The sequence below is a fragment of the Myotis nattereri genome, assembly GCF_964212035.1.
Source record: "Myotis nattereri genome assembly, chromosome: 1".
NCBI classification, from domain to species: domain Eukaryota; kingdom Metazoa; phylum Chordata; class Mammalia; order Chiroptera; family Vespertilionidae; genus Myotis; species Myotis nattereri.
The window spans coordinates 201144367-201162920 of record NC_138075.1 but is presented as its reverse complement, the minus strand read 5'-3'; the positions used below and the strand labels follow the sequence as shown (position 1 = coordinate 201162920).

The window sequence follows — 18554 nt, the reverse complement described above, 5'->3', positions numbered from 1 at the left end:
CAGAAAGTCTTCCCCAACCAACATCTAAATTATACCTCCTTCCCCATTGTTTTCTAAATTATACCTCCTTCCCATTGTTTTCTAAATTATAGCTAAATTATACCTCCTTCCCATTGTTTTCTCCCAGTGTCCCACACTGTTTCTTCCCAACACTACATATTTATTTAAAATTACATATTTATCTGTGAATTTGGAGTTGTTTAATATCTATATCCCCATGAAACTGTAAGTCTCATGAAGCTGGGACTGCTTCTGGGTGTTCCGTGTTGCATCTCCAATGTCTGAAAAAGCTAACACCTGGTAATGCATAAGTGTACAATAAATAAAGATCGAACAAATACAGTGATTCAGGGGACTGAAGTAACAATGACATGTATTACGAATGATATGGAGTATGCCTGCAATACTGGGCAAGGTGTTTCAAACTGTAAATGCCTTTCTAGTTATTTTCACAGTTCAAGGAAATAATGATAATTGCTAGAAATTATTGAACATTTACTCTGTACTGTATGGGACAGGTATTATTCCCCAGTTTTCAGATCACTCGGATGTTTAGAGACATTAGGCAAGTGCCTGCAGCCAAAGCACTAATCAGGGGTGATACGAGGATTTGAACCCAGATTTCCCCCAATTTCTATGTCCACACTACAGGACTTTGACCTAGGCCAGTAATTCTATACAGTCGTTAGAATAGTGCCTGGCACATAGTGAATGGCTGATAATTTTTAGTGATTATTATATCTATATCCTAACAAATCTTTTTTTTAAGAAATAGCAATAAAACTAAAAAGCAGTCTTCCCATAATTGGAGTTATTAAAGAAAGTAACTTTTAAAGACATGTAAATCAAGGCCCAAGAAAATGAGATGGTTATTCTAACCTCAGAGTAGTTTTATTCAAATGATCCAATATCTATAATATAAACAAGTTGTTGAATTGGTCTAAACAGGGGCAGCAATGAGCAAATTCATTGAAATTTTTGTTTTTTGGTGGTGTTTTTATTTTATTTTATTTTATTTATTTATTTTTTTGGTTCACATTAAAAATTTTTTTTTCTTTTTTTTTTCTTTTTTTATTATTAGTTAAGGTATTACAAATGTGTCCTCATCCCCCCCACCAACCCCCTCATTGAAAATTTTTTAAAAAGGAAAGGAAGATTGCTGGTTAGTGATTTTCTATTCCCTAACCCCCAGACACTGGGTACCTTTATACATGTCTCCTTTAACCTCCTGGAAAAACCAAATTGTGATTTTGATAGATAGATAGATAGATAGATAGATAGATAGATAGATAGACAGACATAGATAGATTGATTTTTTAAAAAGCCTTTTTTTTTTTTCTTAGCAGGAGATTTCCAAACAAAATTTCCCTGACCTGGCTTTCAAAGAGACCTGTTTGTGACTCACAGATACAGAGAACAATTTGATATTTGCCAGATGGGAGGGTGATTGGGAGGATGGGCGAAAAAGGTAAAGGGATGAAGAAATACAAACTGGCAGCTACGAAATAGTCATGGGAATGTAAAGTACAGCATAGGGAATATAGTCCATAATATTGTAATAACTATGTGTCGTGTCGGATGGGTACTAGATTTATCAGGGTGAACACTTTGTAAGTTATATAAATGTCTACTCACTGGGTTGTACACCAGAAACTAATATAACAATGTGTATCAACTGTAATTGAAAAAAATATATATTAAAGAGAAAAAAGCAAAGAGGGTACACAAAAACAGAGAGAGAGAGAGAGAGAGAGAGAGAGAGAGAGAGAGAGAGAGAGAGAGAGAGAGACCTGTTTGTGTTGGTCAGCTTTAGTGGAGAAAGTGGTGACACCCCTATGGGCCATCCTTGAGTAACTGTAGACAGTTGTGGAAATGTTTTCCAGGGAAGGTGGGTTCAGCCATGAAGGGCTTTGTTCGACTGAGTGGGGACTGGAATTTCAGAGCAGAGCTAAATGACGCAGGTCAAGAGAGGGGAGTGAAGGAAAGGAGAAGAGAGAAGAGACCCTCTAATGGGGCCAAGGAGAGTGGCTTGGGAGAGAGATCTAGCTTGAGACATGGCTAATAGAGAAGTCTGGTAAGGTTACGTTGATGTGTAATTTATCCCGTGGTCATCCGTCACCTGTTTCTCCCCTCCAATAAAGTGTACGTTACTCACCAATTCTTTAAAAATTGGATTTGTTTTAGGGAAGGGATATGCTGAGTCTGGCCTCTAGGTGACTTAAATTAGTAGCAAGGCGGACCAAGGGGGTTCTCTCATTCAATTTGTATTTGCTCACTGGTTCTCAGAGAAGCACGGGCCTAATGCCTCCGCGCATTACCTACTGCCACCTGCTGGAAGCATATGTTAATTGCAAAACAAGTACATAAGTGGGGGGAGGGCACTCAAGAGCTCAAGTTGATGCTGAAGTTATAAAAGAGTAGGACTACTCCCAGCTCGGCTAGTCTCTACGTATAAATTAATCTCTCAACCGTAGTTTCTGATCTGCAGAATGGGGGACTAAACAAGTGATGGCTAAGATCTCCTCTATCTTCCAGATCCATATAACAAAAAATAGATTTCTAGGCAGGACTCCAGCAAACATGCCAAGAATTCTTCCAAACTATACTGGCCTCGTCCTCATCTGCAACTATTCCTAAAACATTTCAAAACAGGAGCCAAAATATAGTAACATGTCTATAAATTCAGTCCAATTTGCCACTCATTGAAAATGTAATGTCCTTTTAAAAATAATTTTCTATTTAGGACACATAGTAAAACAAGTGCAAGACGAGTGTTTGGTTTCATGCTGTCACTGCCAAAACAAAAAAGAATGGCTACCCAAACCGAAACAAAAATAACTTTAAGAAAAAGAAGTTTCTGAATCAACCATTATAAGGATCAAAGACCTCTTGAACCAGAGCTGCCGAACGCGTGACTTTCTTTTCCTTTTTCAGACCGAAAACAGTATTTGAGCTTATAACCTGACAAAACGTAGCTGATTTTCATAGATTAACCATAGAGCGTATTTTGGAAGACACTTACTCATAAATTTCTAAATTGGTTAGTTTGTTTTCAGCCACGTAATTGCTTGGAATAAAGCCTTCATTCCTATAACAAAAGACAAAACAAAAATAAAAATTTTGCCAAGTTTCTAGCATTATAATGGCAACAATTCTTATAAATGTCAAGGCTGTAGGGGAAGTCAAATTCATTTTATTGATGAAGTTGTTAAAAGAGGAAAACAGGTTTTTCACTTCCACATTTAACTAGAATCTCAAAATAATAAATAGTAAGATTCTGACTTATCATGTGAGTAGTTTAAAGGTGTCTTATGACACCAGAATCTTTTTAGAGAGAAAAAGGGGCATTTACATGACCACTGGGATGTCATAGTGACCAGGTTAACAGCAGCACAATTACAAAGATATTGTTTGCTGCAGAGCATTCGATAGAGTAGACATTCTAGTTTAGCCACGTCCCTATTACAGCAACGTGATGAAGAAATACTTGAATGTGCCTTTTTTGCACAAGGAGGGGCATTTCTCTAAGACAGACACTAAGCAGGGAAATTGCTGGGACACCAAGCATGTGCGTCTTTCAGTAGACACAGCAAATTGTCTAGAAGGAAGATACACCAATTTACCAGCCCTTCCGCAGGGCGAGGAATTCCCTTTTCCTACACCTACACCTTCAAATTCCATTTGAAATTACAAAAAGATCCCCAAGACATATTATTGGGAAATAAAAGCAACTAATAGAACAATGTATAAAATGTGATAAGGTTTAAATCAATCAAATCTGCAAACAATACCATATATTTCAATATGTGCATGACAGTGCATTGAAAATGATTTACTAAATGAATAACGGTGCTTATTTTTGAGAACGTTGGCATTATTTATCATGTTTTCATATTATAAAGAACTATATGCACTTATTAACTTTAAAGTTAAATATTAATTGGTTGGTTGGTTGGTTGGTTGTTTAGGTCTGAATCATGCCAACAGCCCACCTGCAGGAGTCGCTATTTCCACAGTCTTAAACCCACTGATAACTATTCTCACTGAAATCTCTCTATCACATGTTGAGTCTAAACTAAGATTTGGAAAGACAGCCAATTAATCAGGAAAATATAAAGAAAGAGGGCATGAGCACTAACCGGTTTGGCTCAGTGGATAGAACGTCAGCCTGTGGACTCAAGGGTCCCAGGTTCGATTCCGGTCAAGGGCATGTACCTTGGTTGCAGGCACATACCCAGTGGGGAGTGTGCAGGAGGCAGCTGATCGATGTTTCTCTCTCATTGATGTTTTTAACTCTCTATCCCTCTCCCTTCCTCTCTGTAAAAAATCAATAAAATATATTTTTTAAAAAAGAAAGAGGGCATGAAATATAAATACTTCTGATATTTATATATTTATAATCTTCAAATCTTGACAAAGATCAGAAATCAATGCCAGCATTCTCTCCCAGAGAGCCCAGAAACTTCTCAGAATCCTTCTCTACCCAGGACTTCAGTCAGGCGTTAACCATCTATTGCAACTGACACAGTGAAGTCTGTTTGCATCCCAGGGTCTTTTTTCCCCTTGCTGCTTAATCCAGCACCTACTTCCAAAACTAGTCATTGTAGAAATATGAAAATAAGGAAGAGCCTGTTTCTGTTCCTGCCTTCGAGCCTAACAGGAAAAAACAAACAAACACGTCAAATTCCCAGAGAAAGTGTAAATCAGAATAGGAACCTATAGGAATTATTATTCCCACTTTATAAATAAAGACATAAAAACTCATTAAAAATAGAACTAGCTTGTGATCCAGCAATTCCACTTCTGAGCATTTATTTGAAAAACAAAAACAAAAAAACAAACACTAATGTGGACCCCAATTTTCATTGCAGCATTATTTTCAAGAGCCAGGACATGGAACCAACCTAAGTATCCATCAATGCAAGAACGGATAAAGAAAATATGATATGATAGATAGATAGATAGATAGATAGATAGATAGATAGATAGATAGAATGGATTATTATTTGGCCATACTAAAGAATTAAATCTTACCATTTGCAACAATGTAGATGGAACTTTAGGGCATTACGCTAAATGAAATAAGTCAGAGAAAAGACAAATACTGTATGACCTCATTTATAGGTGGAATCTAAAAGGTATTTTACATTAAAAATGAAAGCTCATAGACAAAGAGAACATCTTGGTGGTTGCCAGAGATGGGGGAGTGCCATGGGGGTGGGAACAATTGGTGAAGAGGGTCAAAAGATATAATTTCCAGTGACAAAATAAATGTCCTGTGAATGTAATGTACAACATAGTGACTATAGTTAATAGTACTGTTTTGCATATTTAAAAGTTCTCATCACAAGAAAAAATATTCTGTAACTATCTACAGTGACAGATGTTAACTAAACTTGATTGTTTTAAAATATATACAAATATTCCATCACTAGAGGTCCTCGCAGCTCCGGCTTCGTCAAGAAGGTCGTCTGGAAGGTCATCTGGACGGTCATTCCGCTGTTTGGCCATTCGGTTCATTTGCATATTATGCTTTTATTATTATAGATCATGTTGTACACCTGGAACTAATGGAATGTTATATGCCAATTACAGCTCAATTTCAAAAAAAAAAAAAGGAATGAAGTCCTGCTGGTGTGGTTCAGTGGTTGAGTGTGGGCCCATGCACCAAGAGGTGTCTGGTTCAATTTCAGGGCACATGCCTGGGTCGTGGGCTCGATCCCCAGTGGGGGCATGCGGGAGGCAGGAGGCAACCAATCCTTGTTTCTATCTCCTTCTCCCTTCCTCTCTCTCTAAAATCAATTTTTAAAAACATATCTTTTAAAAAAGAAATGGAAACTCAGACAGGGTAAATGACTTGCCCAAAGGACACAATAGTAAGTTGGCAGCATTGGGATGTGAAGCCAGGTGTATCTACTTCTGAGAATCTGCTGAAATCATGGTGCTAGAATGCCCTCATATGCATGGGGAGCTGGGGGGACAGGTTTAATTTCACACAGAAGGAAGTTATAAACCCAGAGAAACTGAGCCAGTAAACAGCCCTCTTGATGCTTCTGACGTCTGTAGGGGATAAAAGAGGAGGTATTTGATGAGGACCGAGCCACCAATCTTACCCCCAACGGTCTCTTGCCTTCCACCAGTGAGTGTCGTGCTTCTCCAGGATCAGGTACTCCTCTGCCCTCTTTAATGCTAAGTCACAGGGCTCTCTGGGCAGGAAATCATAGAGTGCCATGACTCGGGTCTTCTCTTCAGCAACCTCGGGGGGCGGGAGGGGAGGCAGCGGCTTGCGTTTTGATGGTTGCACACGGCCCCTGTTGGACTGTGAAAACCAAGCAGTGAGTAGCCGTGCCACTGTTTTAACAATCTACACTGATCATGATCTGTACTAATCAAGAAGAGGCATAGAGCATCTTTGCCTGCTGCCTCCCTTCTCCCATCCAGCTGTGCCAGAGCAGAAGCCAGGGTGGGATAAACGTAGGAAATGAGCAACTATAAAACAACTTTCGGATCCAGCAACACACTCATCGTTTGGAAATTTTCAAGATCACACATTCTGTTGCCAGCATTGCATTAATTTTGTTTTTTACATTGGGTATTTTTTCCCTTGATTTCTTCCCCAATAGTTTCACTTTATCTTACGGATTTTTTTCTCTCTTGGAAAAAGAAAAGCAGCCCTTTTCTTTCAGGTGCTGTAAGCTTGTGCTTGGCTTTACCATGCTTCCTAAGAACACTGTTTCTCCCAACACTGGACTGGAAACTAATCCTGGCCTCAAAGGGGCAGTAGCCAGAATATATTTTTTCCCTATTCACTGTCCAGTTTCAAGTTCTTCCAAAATATAGCTGAGCAGGCTATGTTAACTGGTCTTTTTTTTTTTTCTTCTTCTTTCAATTTCTTCTAGAAAATTCATTTGCTAAATGTTTATTAAGCCCTTATTATGTGCCAAGCGCGATACTAGGTTCTGGGCATGGTAGCAAACAGTACCTACAGGAGCAGATCCTAAAAACGCAAGCTTCCTTGACCCCCACCCTTACCACCCATCAAGATGATACTCACTTGCTTCTTACTTCTCAATTCACTGAAGCACCGTCTGCGAGGCTGAATGTATTTTTCTGAGAGTTCTTCATCATTGCTCAGGCTTATTTGTGTTCTCACTTGTCTGACATTAAAAAAAAAATTTTTTAAATAATCATGTTACACTAGATCAGCAGTTCTCAACCTGGGGGTCGAATGACCCTTTCACAGGAGTCGCCTAAGACCATCAGAAAACACATATATAATTACATATTGTTTTTGTGATTAATCACTATGCTTTAATGATGTTCAATTTGTAACAATTAAATTGGGGGTCACCACAACATGAGGAACTGTATTAAAGGGTCGCGGCATTAGGAAGGTTGAGAACCACTGCTCTAGATCATCCCAAAACTAGTACAAAAATCCAGGTCTCTTTCCTGAGGCTTTTTTAATTATGAAGACTATTTCCTTGGGAAAGTTACTATACTCAGAATTTAATTTTTCTTATCTGGAAACTAGAGGTGCTAAAAGCACATAGAGTTGTTATGAAATAAAATTGAGGAAACATGTCACATGCCCAATACAAAGTCTGGTCCATGTTAGAGGCATAAAATTATAAACATGATCATGTAACACTCTGTATCAGGCACAGTGTTATTCATTTTACATGCATTACCTCATTTGATAGCGTCTATTGTTATAAGTAGACATGATATAGTAATTAAGAACATGAATTCAAATCCCAGCTCTACCATTTCATAGTGTGGCCCCGGGTAGGCAATGTAACCTCTCTAAGCCTCAATTTCCTCATCTGTGAAATGGAGATTGTAAAAATCCATAGGTGGCTTTGAGAGTTACTTGAGTTAATAAATGCAAACCTCTTAGCACAATCTGACATATGGAACACTCCCATTAAATGTTAGCTGTGACTGTTTCCATGGTGCTTTGGATTTTATTCTTATACAATCATTTGCTAGACACCAAAGTATAGTTTTGGTGGAGATAGTCAAATGAATAAGACAGAATTCTTGCCCGTAAAATTATAGAGTGGAACACAGACATACAAATAGGATACACAAAATAAATATTAAATAAAGAACCAAATTGCATGCTTTGGAAAGACAATTGAAGGAGCAATTAAACCCAAAAGGATTAAGAAAGGGTCACAGAAGGCCTAACATTTGACCTATGGCTTTAAATAACTAGGCATTTAAAAGGGGGGGGGGGGGGAAACGGGAGAAGAGTTTCCCAGGATAAGGCAACAGCAGATACAAAGAGACATGGAGACTCAAAACTGAACGCATTCATTTCCAAGTAGTTGGCCTCGGAAACAAGACTTACCGCTTCTGCACGGAACAGCAACAGCAACAACAGAAAATCGACTGGATGGTATTATCTGAAAAGCAGAACATTCTCAACTGTTAGAAAGCCAGGGGTCCATGATAGCCGATAGATAAGACTGGGGGTGCTATTCCAAAGGAGGAAATCCCCTATCACCGCAGCGGTGATGGGAATTATTATAAAACGTATGCAAAGTCCGACCATGCCCTCCTTCACGAGCGGAAGGAGAAAACCTGCCACGAAAGCAAGTTACTGGCACCCCGACCAATGTGGTTTCCCTTCTCAGGCTCTTCTCGCCAGGTCTGGTTTGTGCAGTTTCCTCCGTCTGCGAATGATGACCACTACGCTCTACCTTATCGTGGTCAGGGCTAATGTCAGCTAGCAAACGCACAAAAGAATGGACTTCCACCACGTTCTCCTCGAGAATCTGCTCACAGTGATTTTGAATTAGGTCATCTCATGTCCTTAAAAATATTTATTATATTTTATATCCTATACTAATAAAAGACAAACATGCAAATTGACCATACTTTTGCTACACCTTAAGCCACGCCCACCAGTCAATCATAGCAACTATATGCAAATTAACACAACCAAGATGGCGGCCGGCAGCCACGGAGCTGGAGCGAGCAGGAGGCTTGCTTGCTCCAGTGATGGAGGAAGCCAAGCTTCCCCACCTGCCGCGGCCCGGCTCTGAGCTCCACTGAAAGCAACAAAGTTTCAATTATAGAAGGTAAATAAATCCCAGAATAAAAAAAAAAGAAAAAAAGGAGAGGCTGGGAGCTTACGTCTCCAGGGTGCTTGCCCAACCTGAAAATGGCCCTCAGCCCCTCACCCAGACTGGCCAGGCACCCCAGTGGGGACCCCCAACCCTAAAGGGGGTGTGGCCAGCCTGAAAACAGCCATCAGCCCCTCACCCAGGCTGGCCAAACCTCCATGGGGTGAGGGTCCCCACTGGGGTGAATATCCTCTGAGGGGGTCCCACACTGCAAGAGGGCATAGGCCGGGCTGAGGGACCCCCCAAGTGCATGAATTTTGTGCACCGGGCCTCTAGTATTTACATAAAATAACAAATACATATATTATATTTAATAGATTATATTTTAATATGCTTACTTTGATTTATATTTGTATTTATATTTATATTTATATTTATATTTATATTTATATTTATATTTATATTTATATTTATATTTATATTTATATACTAGAGGCCCAGGGCATGAAATTTGTGAACAGGCAGGGTTCCTAGGCCTAGCCAGCGATCAGGACCAATCAGGGCCTTCTGGTTGCCAGCCAGGGCCTTCCTTCACTCCACACTGCTCCCAGGTGGTCAGCACACATCACAGCAAGTGATCAAACTTCTGGTCTCTTGGTCAAACTCCCAAGGGAACACTTTGCATATTAGCCTTTTATATATATAGATACATTTGGCTTTCAAATTTTCTGTGGATTAAGTCCAAATATAAGCTAAATGTTTCAAGAAAGAATCAGCTAGCTTAGTAAATCTGGGATATGCTTACACTTTTATTGTCAAGCTTAATCTTTTTTATTTAAGTTAGGTCAGCGATTTTCCGCCGGTATGCCGCAAGGATTTTTAAAACATGTAATACCTGACTATTTAGTTAGAGGCACTGACCTCTTTTGCCTTAGATTGTTAATAAAAATAGGACAACTAACACAACAATATCCGTCCAAGTGTGAATGAATCAAAATTCTATCTTTTTTGTTTTTATCAAATTGGCAACAAAATATATTTTTTTGGTGTGCCGCAGAATTTTAGTAATTTGTTTATGTGTGCCATGAGGTGAAAAGGGTTGAAAATTACTGAGTTAGACCATTTGCATTTTTAAAAATAAATAAATAAATTTTGAATTTATCAAAAGGATGTTTTATATTCACAGAATTTGCATTTCACAGTCAGCTCGTTCTCTATTCACACCTGAAAATGACGTATGTGAAGGAAGCAGAGTGCATTAGACAGTAGCATTAGCCTAGAGGGTAACAGATGTGGATTTGAATCCTAGCTGTGTGGCTGACTATACCTGGGATAAATTCCTTTACTTTTTTAACTCTTTGTTTTTCTGCATGTAAAAACAAAATAATCATACCTACCCCCTTGAGAAGTCTTAGAGGGCAGAGGTTATCCTCTAATTTCTAGATATGTGGGTTTGTACAAGTTACTTAACTTAAGCAATTTCCTTATCTGTGAAATCAGAATAATAGGATATTTAGCATGTAAGACTACTGTGAGGATGAATTGAATCAATTCATGTAAAGTTCCTAGAACAATGTCAGGTATACAGTAAGAGGGTAATCAAGAAGACCTATGATTATTATAGGGTTGTTGAGATATCATCTCTAAAGTTCTGGAACATGGGAGAGGGGCACAAACAGAACACAGCCAGTACAGTCCACCTCTCAGCATCCTCCTCCTTGCCCTCATTGTGATGGACCAACCCAACTTCTTCCTGGTAATCAGGACGTTCGTACCAGCAAACTGACTCCAATTCAGAAATACAAGGAATCTAAAATGTCCAGAGGGAAGTCTCAACCTCCAATATTCCCTAAGAAAAGAATTCTTTTCTCACACAATGAAATCTCCAAATCCACTAAACCCAAGGTCAGAGGGAAAGAGAACAATATTCCCATGAGTTATTAGGTTGAATGGTGAGAGGGCCATTCCAATTTTTACTCACGTATCCTGGCTACATATTTGCTGCTGGTTTTAAGACATTTATGGCATCTTATAGGACACCACTCCAACTCTGCAAGATGTTGTCTCCTAGATGTTATAGTAATTGAGCCTTTAGCAGACCCTTCCTCTGTCCTGTCAAGCCAGCTGCTTCTGAATTGTGGGACACACTGTTAGAGTATTCAGAGAACCATTGAGCAAGCACCAATGAAACTTAGAAAAGGCTAACTCCACATAATAGATAATCTTGCAGATATCTTTCCATTCTGTCCCCATTGCAAGAGTTTCAAATGTATTCCTCTCCCCCAGATCTCCTTGGCACCAACCTCCTGATCTTGTTCTTTCAATGTTCCCAACCAGCAGGCCAACTTCTTGCCATTGCCCATGAGTCAATGTAGAGCAATGCCTGACACTGTCTTGCCCTAATGAAGTGAACAAACTGATGTATTTAAAGTTCTGGGAGGATTTTATTCCAGCACTATCTTAGGGTACCCCTGCATCAGGCTGTAGCACAATGGCTATTGTCTTCCCATTCGTAGGCTCAGGATGCAGGTCTGTCTATAAATCAGGTCTGATAGGGAATTCTTCTTGAGGCCTCTGGTGTGAGTTAAATGAGAAGTAGAAAAAAACAGGTACCATGTGAATATAAGTCACCTGTTCATGAAGCTTTCTTGGATCAACTAGGGCCCATTTTCATATATACCATTTCCATATTCTGATGGATTACTGCAGTGCATGCCCAGATTTATGGTTCAGTGAATTAGATAACTCAGCTCATGATGGGTGGTTTGCATCACATAAATATTTCATGATCCATGGTCAGGCATTCAGTATTCACCAGTATCAAGCCAGGAGCTACTTTTCAAATTGAAAATAGTTATTGGCACAGGGTCAAGCCTTTACTCCAGGGGTTTGTGCCCTGATTCTCATACATGGGACTTTCAGAAGCTCTTCTTTTTAAAAATATATATTTTATTGATTTTTTACAGAGAAGAAGGGAGAGAGGTAGAGAGTCAGAAACATCGATGAGAGAGAAACATCAATCACTTACCTCCTGCACATCTCCTACTGGGGATGTGCCCGCAGCCCAGGTACATGTCCTTGACCGGAATCGAACCTGGGACCCTTCAGTCCGCAGGCCGACGCTCTATCCACTGAGCCAAATCGGTTTCGGCCAGAAGCTCTTTACAGCCAACATTTTTCCCTTTATCCCAGGCTACCACCAATGATCATTCAAGTAATTTATAATTGAGTTATTTCTCCCAGCAATGAGGCTATTCCTGGACCTCTAAATATATGACCAAATACATCCCAAATCCAGTTGTGACTCTGTTTCCTGGAGCCGCTTCTGATACCAATTAATGTATCAGTCAGAGCTCCAATATGAAACACGACATGCTTAAAATAATTTGTTGAGGGGGTAATGTGGGGATAAGGACACATGTGTAATAAATCAATAAAAAAATTTAAAAAAGTAAAATAATATGTTTAAAGTTTTATTTACAAAGGGACTGGTTACAAACGTGTGGATGAGGGTATGGAAACCACGGAAGATGCGCAGAAACATGGGTCCAGAAGTCGTGGAACTATGATCATCCCTAGGTCCACAAGGACCAGAACAGGGAGGGAATGTTGAGTGGAGCAGAGACCAGCTTGATAGGAGCAATGATCTTCTGTTGAGATACACAGCCAACCTGAGACAACCTCACCATACCCTCTTTCCAAGGCTCCCCCAGGGTGTAATCCAACCACAAGCCAGAGGCTTGGAAGCAGGTTGAACCAATCCCTACAGATCTCTTTTCCAGGATAGAGTGTAGGGTGGAGAAGAATGAATACCAACAGGTTGGGGTCACTAAGCCAGCATGGAGACTGGCTACCACATTTAATCCCTACAGGTCATCTTTCCAGGGTAAAATAGCGGGGAGAAGAATAAAGCTATTCAGGCTAAGTAATTAGTATATATTAGTTCCCTTTCCTTTCACAGAAGTTGACCTTCTAAACCTAGATTCATGTACTGGTTACTAGCCTTTCTCTGGTTTGGATATAACTGTTACTAAGTCTTTGGGCTATGGACACACTGGTGGTCCAGTGGTAAAAGTCTTATTTCTAAAAAAAAATAGAGTTCTAGTACAAGCCCAAGCAAAGACATCTTTGCTCTCACTGCTGTTTCGCCACTCATTCCTGATTTAATTGCTTTATCTCTTCCTTTACCTGTACCCAGAAACCACTCATTTCCCAAGGTTTATTTCGGGAGGCTAAAATAAAATAAATTACTAAGTCCCAAAAATCTGCACAACATTACTTGTTATTAGGTGTTTGGATTTCATTTGCTTCTGACTGTCAATTTTCACCTGGTAGTGTCTGCATGAGCAACCTGCCCCAAACACTACTAATTAGCCCTTGAGGTCTCTGTCTACCCTGGCAGGAGTGGTTTTAATTTATATTCACACCAATTTATTTCAGTGTTGTTTTACAGCCTCATAGAGATCTGTATCTATTCAGGCCAGGGGATGCAAAGTAAAATGTAGGTTACACAAATGAGTGAAGCAGGTCAAAGTATGGTGTAGATTGTGACAAAATGTGCCAAAGCCACATGTGGAGGTTTTCAAATTCAAAAATTTTAAAATACTCCCTTCCTCTCCCACATCACTATTTTTCCTTTTCTACTGGATCATTCCCATCAGCACACAAATATGCTGTTACTTCACCCATTAAGAACAAAACAGACAAACCACTCTTGACCTTATTTCTTCCTTCAGCTTTGCTCCCCATTTATAGTAAAATCTAGAAATGAGTAGTCTTTACTTGCTGTCCCCAGTTCTTCCCCTCCCATTTTCTCTTAACCCATTCAAGTTTTTGTCCCTAACCCTTCCTCCAAACTGCTTTGTTAGGGTCACCAGTGACCTCCATACTTCTATATCCAATGGTCAGTTCTAAGCCCTAAACTTATTTGACCTCTCAACAGCATTTGACACCATATCCTCTTGGTTTTCCTTCTCAATCTCCTTTGCTGCTTTCTTCTTGTCCTTCCTAACCTCTGAGACTGGGTCTAATGCTGAATTGCCCCAAAGCTTTTGATCTCTTCTCTTTTCTCTGTCCTATTTACTCCCTTGATTGTGTCATTCCTAGTGGTGGCTTAAAAACCATTTATCAGGTAGATATCCATTTTACATTTAAAACCTATATAATCTTATTAACCAATGTTAAATTTAAAAATGTTTAATTAAATATGTATATACTAGAGGCCCAGTGCACGAAATTCTTGCACTCAGGGATCGGGGGTCCTCAGGCTGGCCTGCTCCCTCTCACAGTCCAGGAGCCCTCAGGGGATGTCTGACTGACAACTGCTGCAGGAGCAGGCCTAAGCCAGCAGTCAGACATCCTTAACGCTCCCGCCACCACAGCTGCACTCGCCAGCCATGAACCTGGCTCATGGCTTCTGGCTGAGCAACGCTCCCCCTGTGGGAGCACACTGACCACCAGAGGGCAGCTCCTGCATTGAGTGTCTGCCCCCTGGTGGTCAGTGTGCATCATAGCAACTAGTCGTTCTGGGATGTCTAGTAGACACTTCAAATTAACAAAGAAATCTGATCTGAACTCCTTCTCTTCCTTCTCTAAATGTGCTCTGCCCATCCTTGTCCATCTTGTCAATAGCTAGACCATGTTTCCAGATGTGCAGGCCAACAATCTTGGTGTAACCTTTGACTCATCTCTCTCACACCCCAGTTCAACCTGTCAGGAAAATATTCTGACTCTGCCTTAAAAATATATCCAAGTGTTTCAGTTTGTAATGATGAAAAAGTTCTGGAGATGAATGGTGACGATGGCTGTACCACAGGTGAATGTACTTAATGCCACTGAACTGTACATTTACAAATGGTTAAAATGGTACATTTTATGTTGTCATTTTTTGTTTTGTTTTATTTACTAGTCTATACTAGAGGCCCAGTGCATGAAAATTGGTGCACTGGCGGGGGGGGGGGGGGGGGGAGGTCCCTCAGCTCAGCCTACACCCACTCGCAGTCTGGAAGCCCTCGGGGGATGTCCACCTGCCGGCTTAGGCCCACTCCCCAGGGAATCAGGCCTAAGCTGGCAGCCAGACATACCTCTGGCAGCCCGGGAGCCCTCAGGGGATGTCTGAATGACGGCTTAGGCCCACTTCCTGCGGGGAGCGGGCCTAAGCCACAGTCGGACAGCCTTAGCGCTGCCAAGGAGGTGGGAGAGGCTCTCGCCACCACCCCTGCGTTCACAGTCATCAGCCCAGTTTGTGGCTGAGCAGAGCTCCCCCTGTGGGAGCACACTGATCATCAGGGGGCAGCTCCTGCATTGAGCGTCTGCCCCCTGGCGGTCATTGTGCATCATAGTGACTAGTTGGTCCCAGTTGTTCCGCCATTAGGGTCAATTTGCATATTACTCTTTTATTATATAGGATTCATTTTGCTTCATGATTTATTTCACCTCTATTTAACACACACACAGAATCTTACTGTTTTTCCCCACCCGTCTGTTATGACCATGGTCTAAGCCACCATCATCTTGTTTAGATTATACCAACAGCCTCCTAACTTCTTCCTGCTTCTATCCAGAACCTCCTATGGTTTACTCTCAACACCATGGCCAGAGTGATTCATTTAAACCTAGATAGGATCATGTTACTCCTTATCTCCAAACCTCACAATGGCTCCCCATTTCACTGGAGATATAGCCAAATTTCTCACGATAGCTTATAAAACTCTCATGCCCTCGCCTCCTATGGCCTCTCACCTTCTCACCAGTATGTTTCTGCTCACTTCCTCCAGCCACACTACCCTCACTGCTGCTTCTGGAGCACCCCAGGCCTGTTCTCACCATAGCTTCTTTGCTTTTGTTTTGCCTTTATCACTGTTCACCCAGGTATTAACCTTTTTCACTCCGTTCCTTAAAGTTGGCTCAAACCTCACCTTCCCAAGTACTCTTTTTCTTTTTCACTTTTAAAACAGCATTTCTCATTTTCTAATGTGTTAGGCAATTCATTTGTTTATTAATTTTTACTGTCTATCTCCCCTATTAGAAGGTAAACAGTGATCTTTGTCTATTTTCCTCACAGTTATATCCCAAGAGGCTAGAATAGTGTTTGACACATAATATACATACTCAACAAATATTTATTGAGTGAATGAATATGTAAATGAATTGGTTTGAAGAAGCATCAATTTATAACCTTTTCAGAGTGCCCACCTGTCTTGATTTAGTCCTAATGAGAAAATGGAAACTGTATTTGGGGACAGACTAAACAGGGACAATAGGTCATAGGGAGCACTAAGAGTGGTGGTGTAGAATGAGATTATGAAAGTCCTTCAAGTAAAGGAAGATAGGACCCCGACTGTCTATGTGGTAGGGAGTCTTATTAGACACTGAAAATGGAGAACAATTTGGCCATAGGCCAATGCAGAGTAAAATCTGTATTCAGCCTAGAAACCTTTATAAGATGGTCCAGCAAGATGAGCAACAATTATCTATGGTCTCATGTTTTAAGATAAACTAAAACCATTTATAGATGATCCTCAACTTACAATGGTTCAACTTTAAAGTTTTCAAGATGATAATGGTGCAAAAGCGATATGCATTCAGTAGAAACCATGCTTTGAATTTTGATCTTTTCCCAGGCTAGTGATATGTGGTGCAATACTCTTTCGTGATGTTGGGCAGCTGAAGCAAGCCACAGCCCCCACTCAGTCACACAATCACACAACCAACATTGCCAGCGTTTTCTGAATCTTGTTTTTCTGAGCACACATAAGGTAGGCTGGTCTAAGCTATGATGCTCGGTAGGTCAGGTGTTTTAAATGCATTTTCAACTTACGACATTTTCCACTTTCAATATCAGGATATAAAACCATCATGAGTTGAGGAGGACCTGTGATGTCATCCAAGCCAAAGAGTGTTGATAATGGTCGATTTACTCCTTGGATAATCACTGGCATGTTACATTACTCTCTTTATTTTTCCATATGCTTGAAATATTTCAAAAACTAAAATTTGTAGCTTGCAAAGAAGAAAAATCTCCAGAAAATCAGGTAAGATTGTGGGCTAGATAGGTGCATATTTTAGCATTAGTAAGTTTTTACATATATACATGACTTTTTTAAAATATATTTTTATTGATTTTAGAGAGAAAGGGAGAGGGATAGAGATAGAAACATCAATGATGAGAGAGAATCATTGATCAGCTGCCTCCTTCACGCCCCCCCCCACCCCCACTGGGGATCGAGCCCATAACCCAGACATGTGCCCTTGACTGGAATTGAACCTGGGACCCCCCACAGTCCGCAGGCCAATGCTCTATCCACTGGGCCAAACCAGCTAGGGCTATACATAATTTTTTAGTGATAGTTGCAAAAGGCTTATTTCTTTATTTCAACCACTGTCTTTTGCCCAAACAAAATTATCATCTTCCTCCCTAGTCCCAATAAGAAAACTATTCTGTCGGTTTCCCTTCCCAATTTGCCATGTCTGTGTGTGTATGAATCTATCATAGAAATCTTGGAATTTTCCTGAGCCCCATACTTAACATTCAATCTGCCATTGTTCTGTTCAAATTGGCATTTTACTTCTTATCTCTCCTGCTACCGACCCAGCCCAAGCCCTGTTCAGCCCACACCTGTATTTCTGCATTAATTCATTTAATCCTCACAATGTGAAGTAGATGGCACTTCACAATGCTGAATTTTAACCACAAAGAGAATCTTCCTTGCTGAGAGTCAAGAGCTTGTAAGTGGAGAGCAGGACTGGATCCCAGGCAGGCTGATTCCACAGTCTCTGCTCTTTACCTCTGTGCAACCAGTGTTTGCTCAGTGACTGAACGACCTGGTCAAATTCCCTGCCTCTGAGCCCTCTTTCCTCCAATCCATTCTATATATTCATTTCCCTAAAAATTTGTCTCAGCCAACTGCTCTATATCTTCAACATCAAAAAAGACTCTTTTTAAAAAAATATATATTTTATTGATTTTTTACAGAGAGGAAAGGAGAGGAATAGAGAGTTAGAAACATCAATGAGAGAGACACATCGATTCAGCTGCCTCCTGCACACTCCCCACTGGGGATATGCCCGCAACCAAGGTACATGCCCTTGACCGGAATCGAACCTGGGACCCTTCAGTCCGCAGGCCGATGCTCTATCCACTGAGCCAAACTGGTTAGGGCGAAAAAGACTCTTAATCACACATGGCATCGAGACTTTACCTTCCTGTGCTAAAGGCCTTCCATCATATGGCCAATCCCACTTGGACTCTTAGTGTTTCCCAGTTCCTGCCACACTAGCTTCTCCCACTTGCTCTGCTCTCACAGATACCTTGCCTGCCTCTGGCCTGAAAAAAAAAGGGGGGAAAGGCCATTGCAATACACTCCCAATTTACGTTCCTTTGGCTCTCAAAGAATACGTGCTCTACCCTACCCTGTGGCCCTTAATTAGATGGTCATTAAAATTTCTTTATGTAGGTTTCAGTTTCTCACAGGGTTTCTC

At 40.6% G+C, this 18554-nt stretch overlaps 1 protein-coding gene across 1 annotated transcript in view; it reads right to left on the bottom strand.

The window, feature by feature from the left end:
• TXK (TXK tyrosine kinase) overlaps window positions 1-18554 on the bottom strand; it is a 62737-nt gene that overhangs the window by 31515 nt on the left and 12668 nt on the right. The window contains exons 2-5 of the mRNA XM_081099347.1: window positions 8357-8411; window positions 7055-7157; window positions 6114-6319; window positions 3023-3088 (exon numbers count right to left, since the gene is read on the bottom strand). Coding sequence (XP_080955473.1) covers window positions 3023-3088; window positions 6114-6319; window positions 7055-7157; window positions 8357-8411 — 430 coding nt within the window. The remainder of the gene's footprint in view (window positions 1-3022; window positions 3089-6113; window positions 6320-7054; window positions 7158-8356; window positions 8412-18554) is intronic.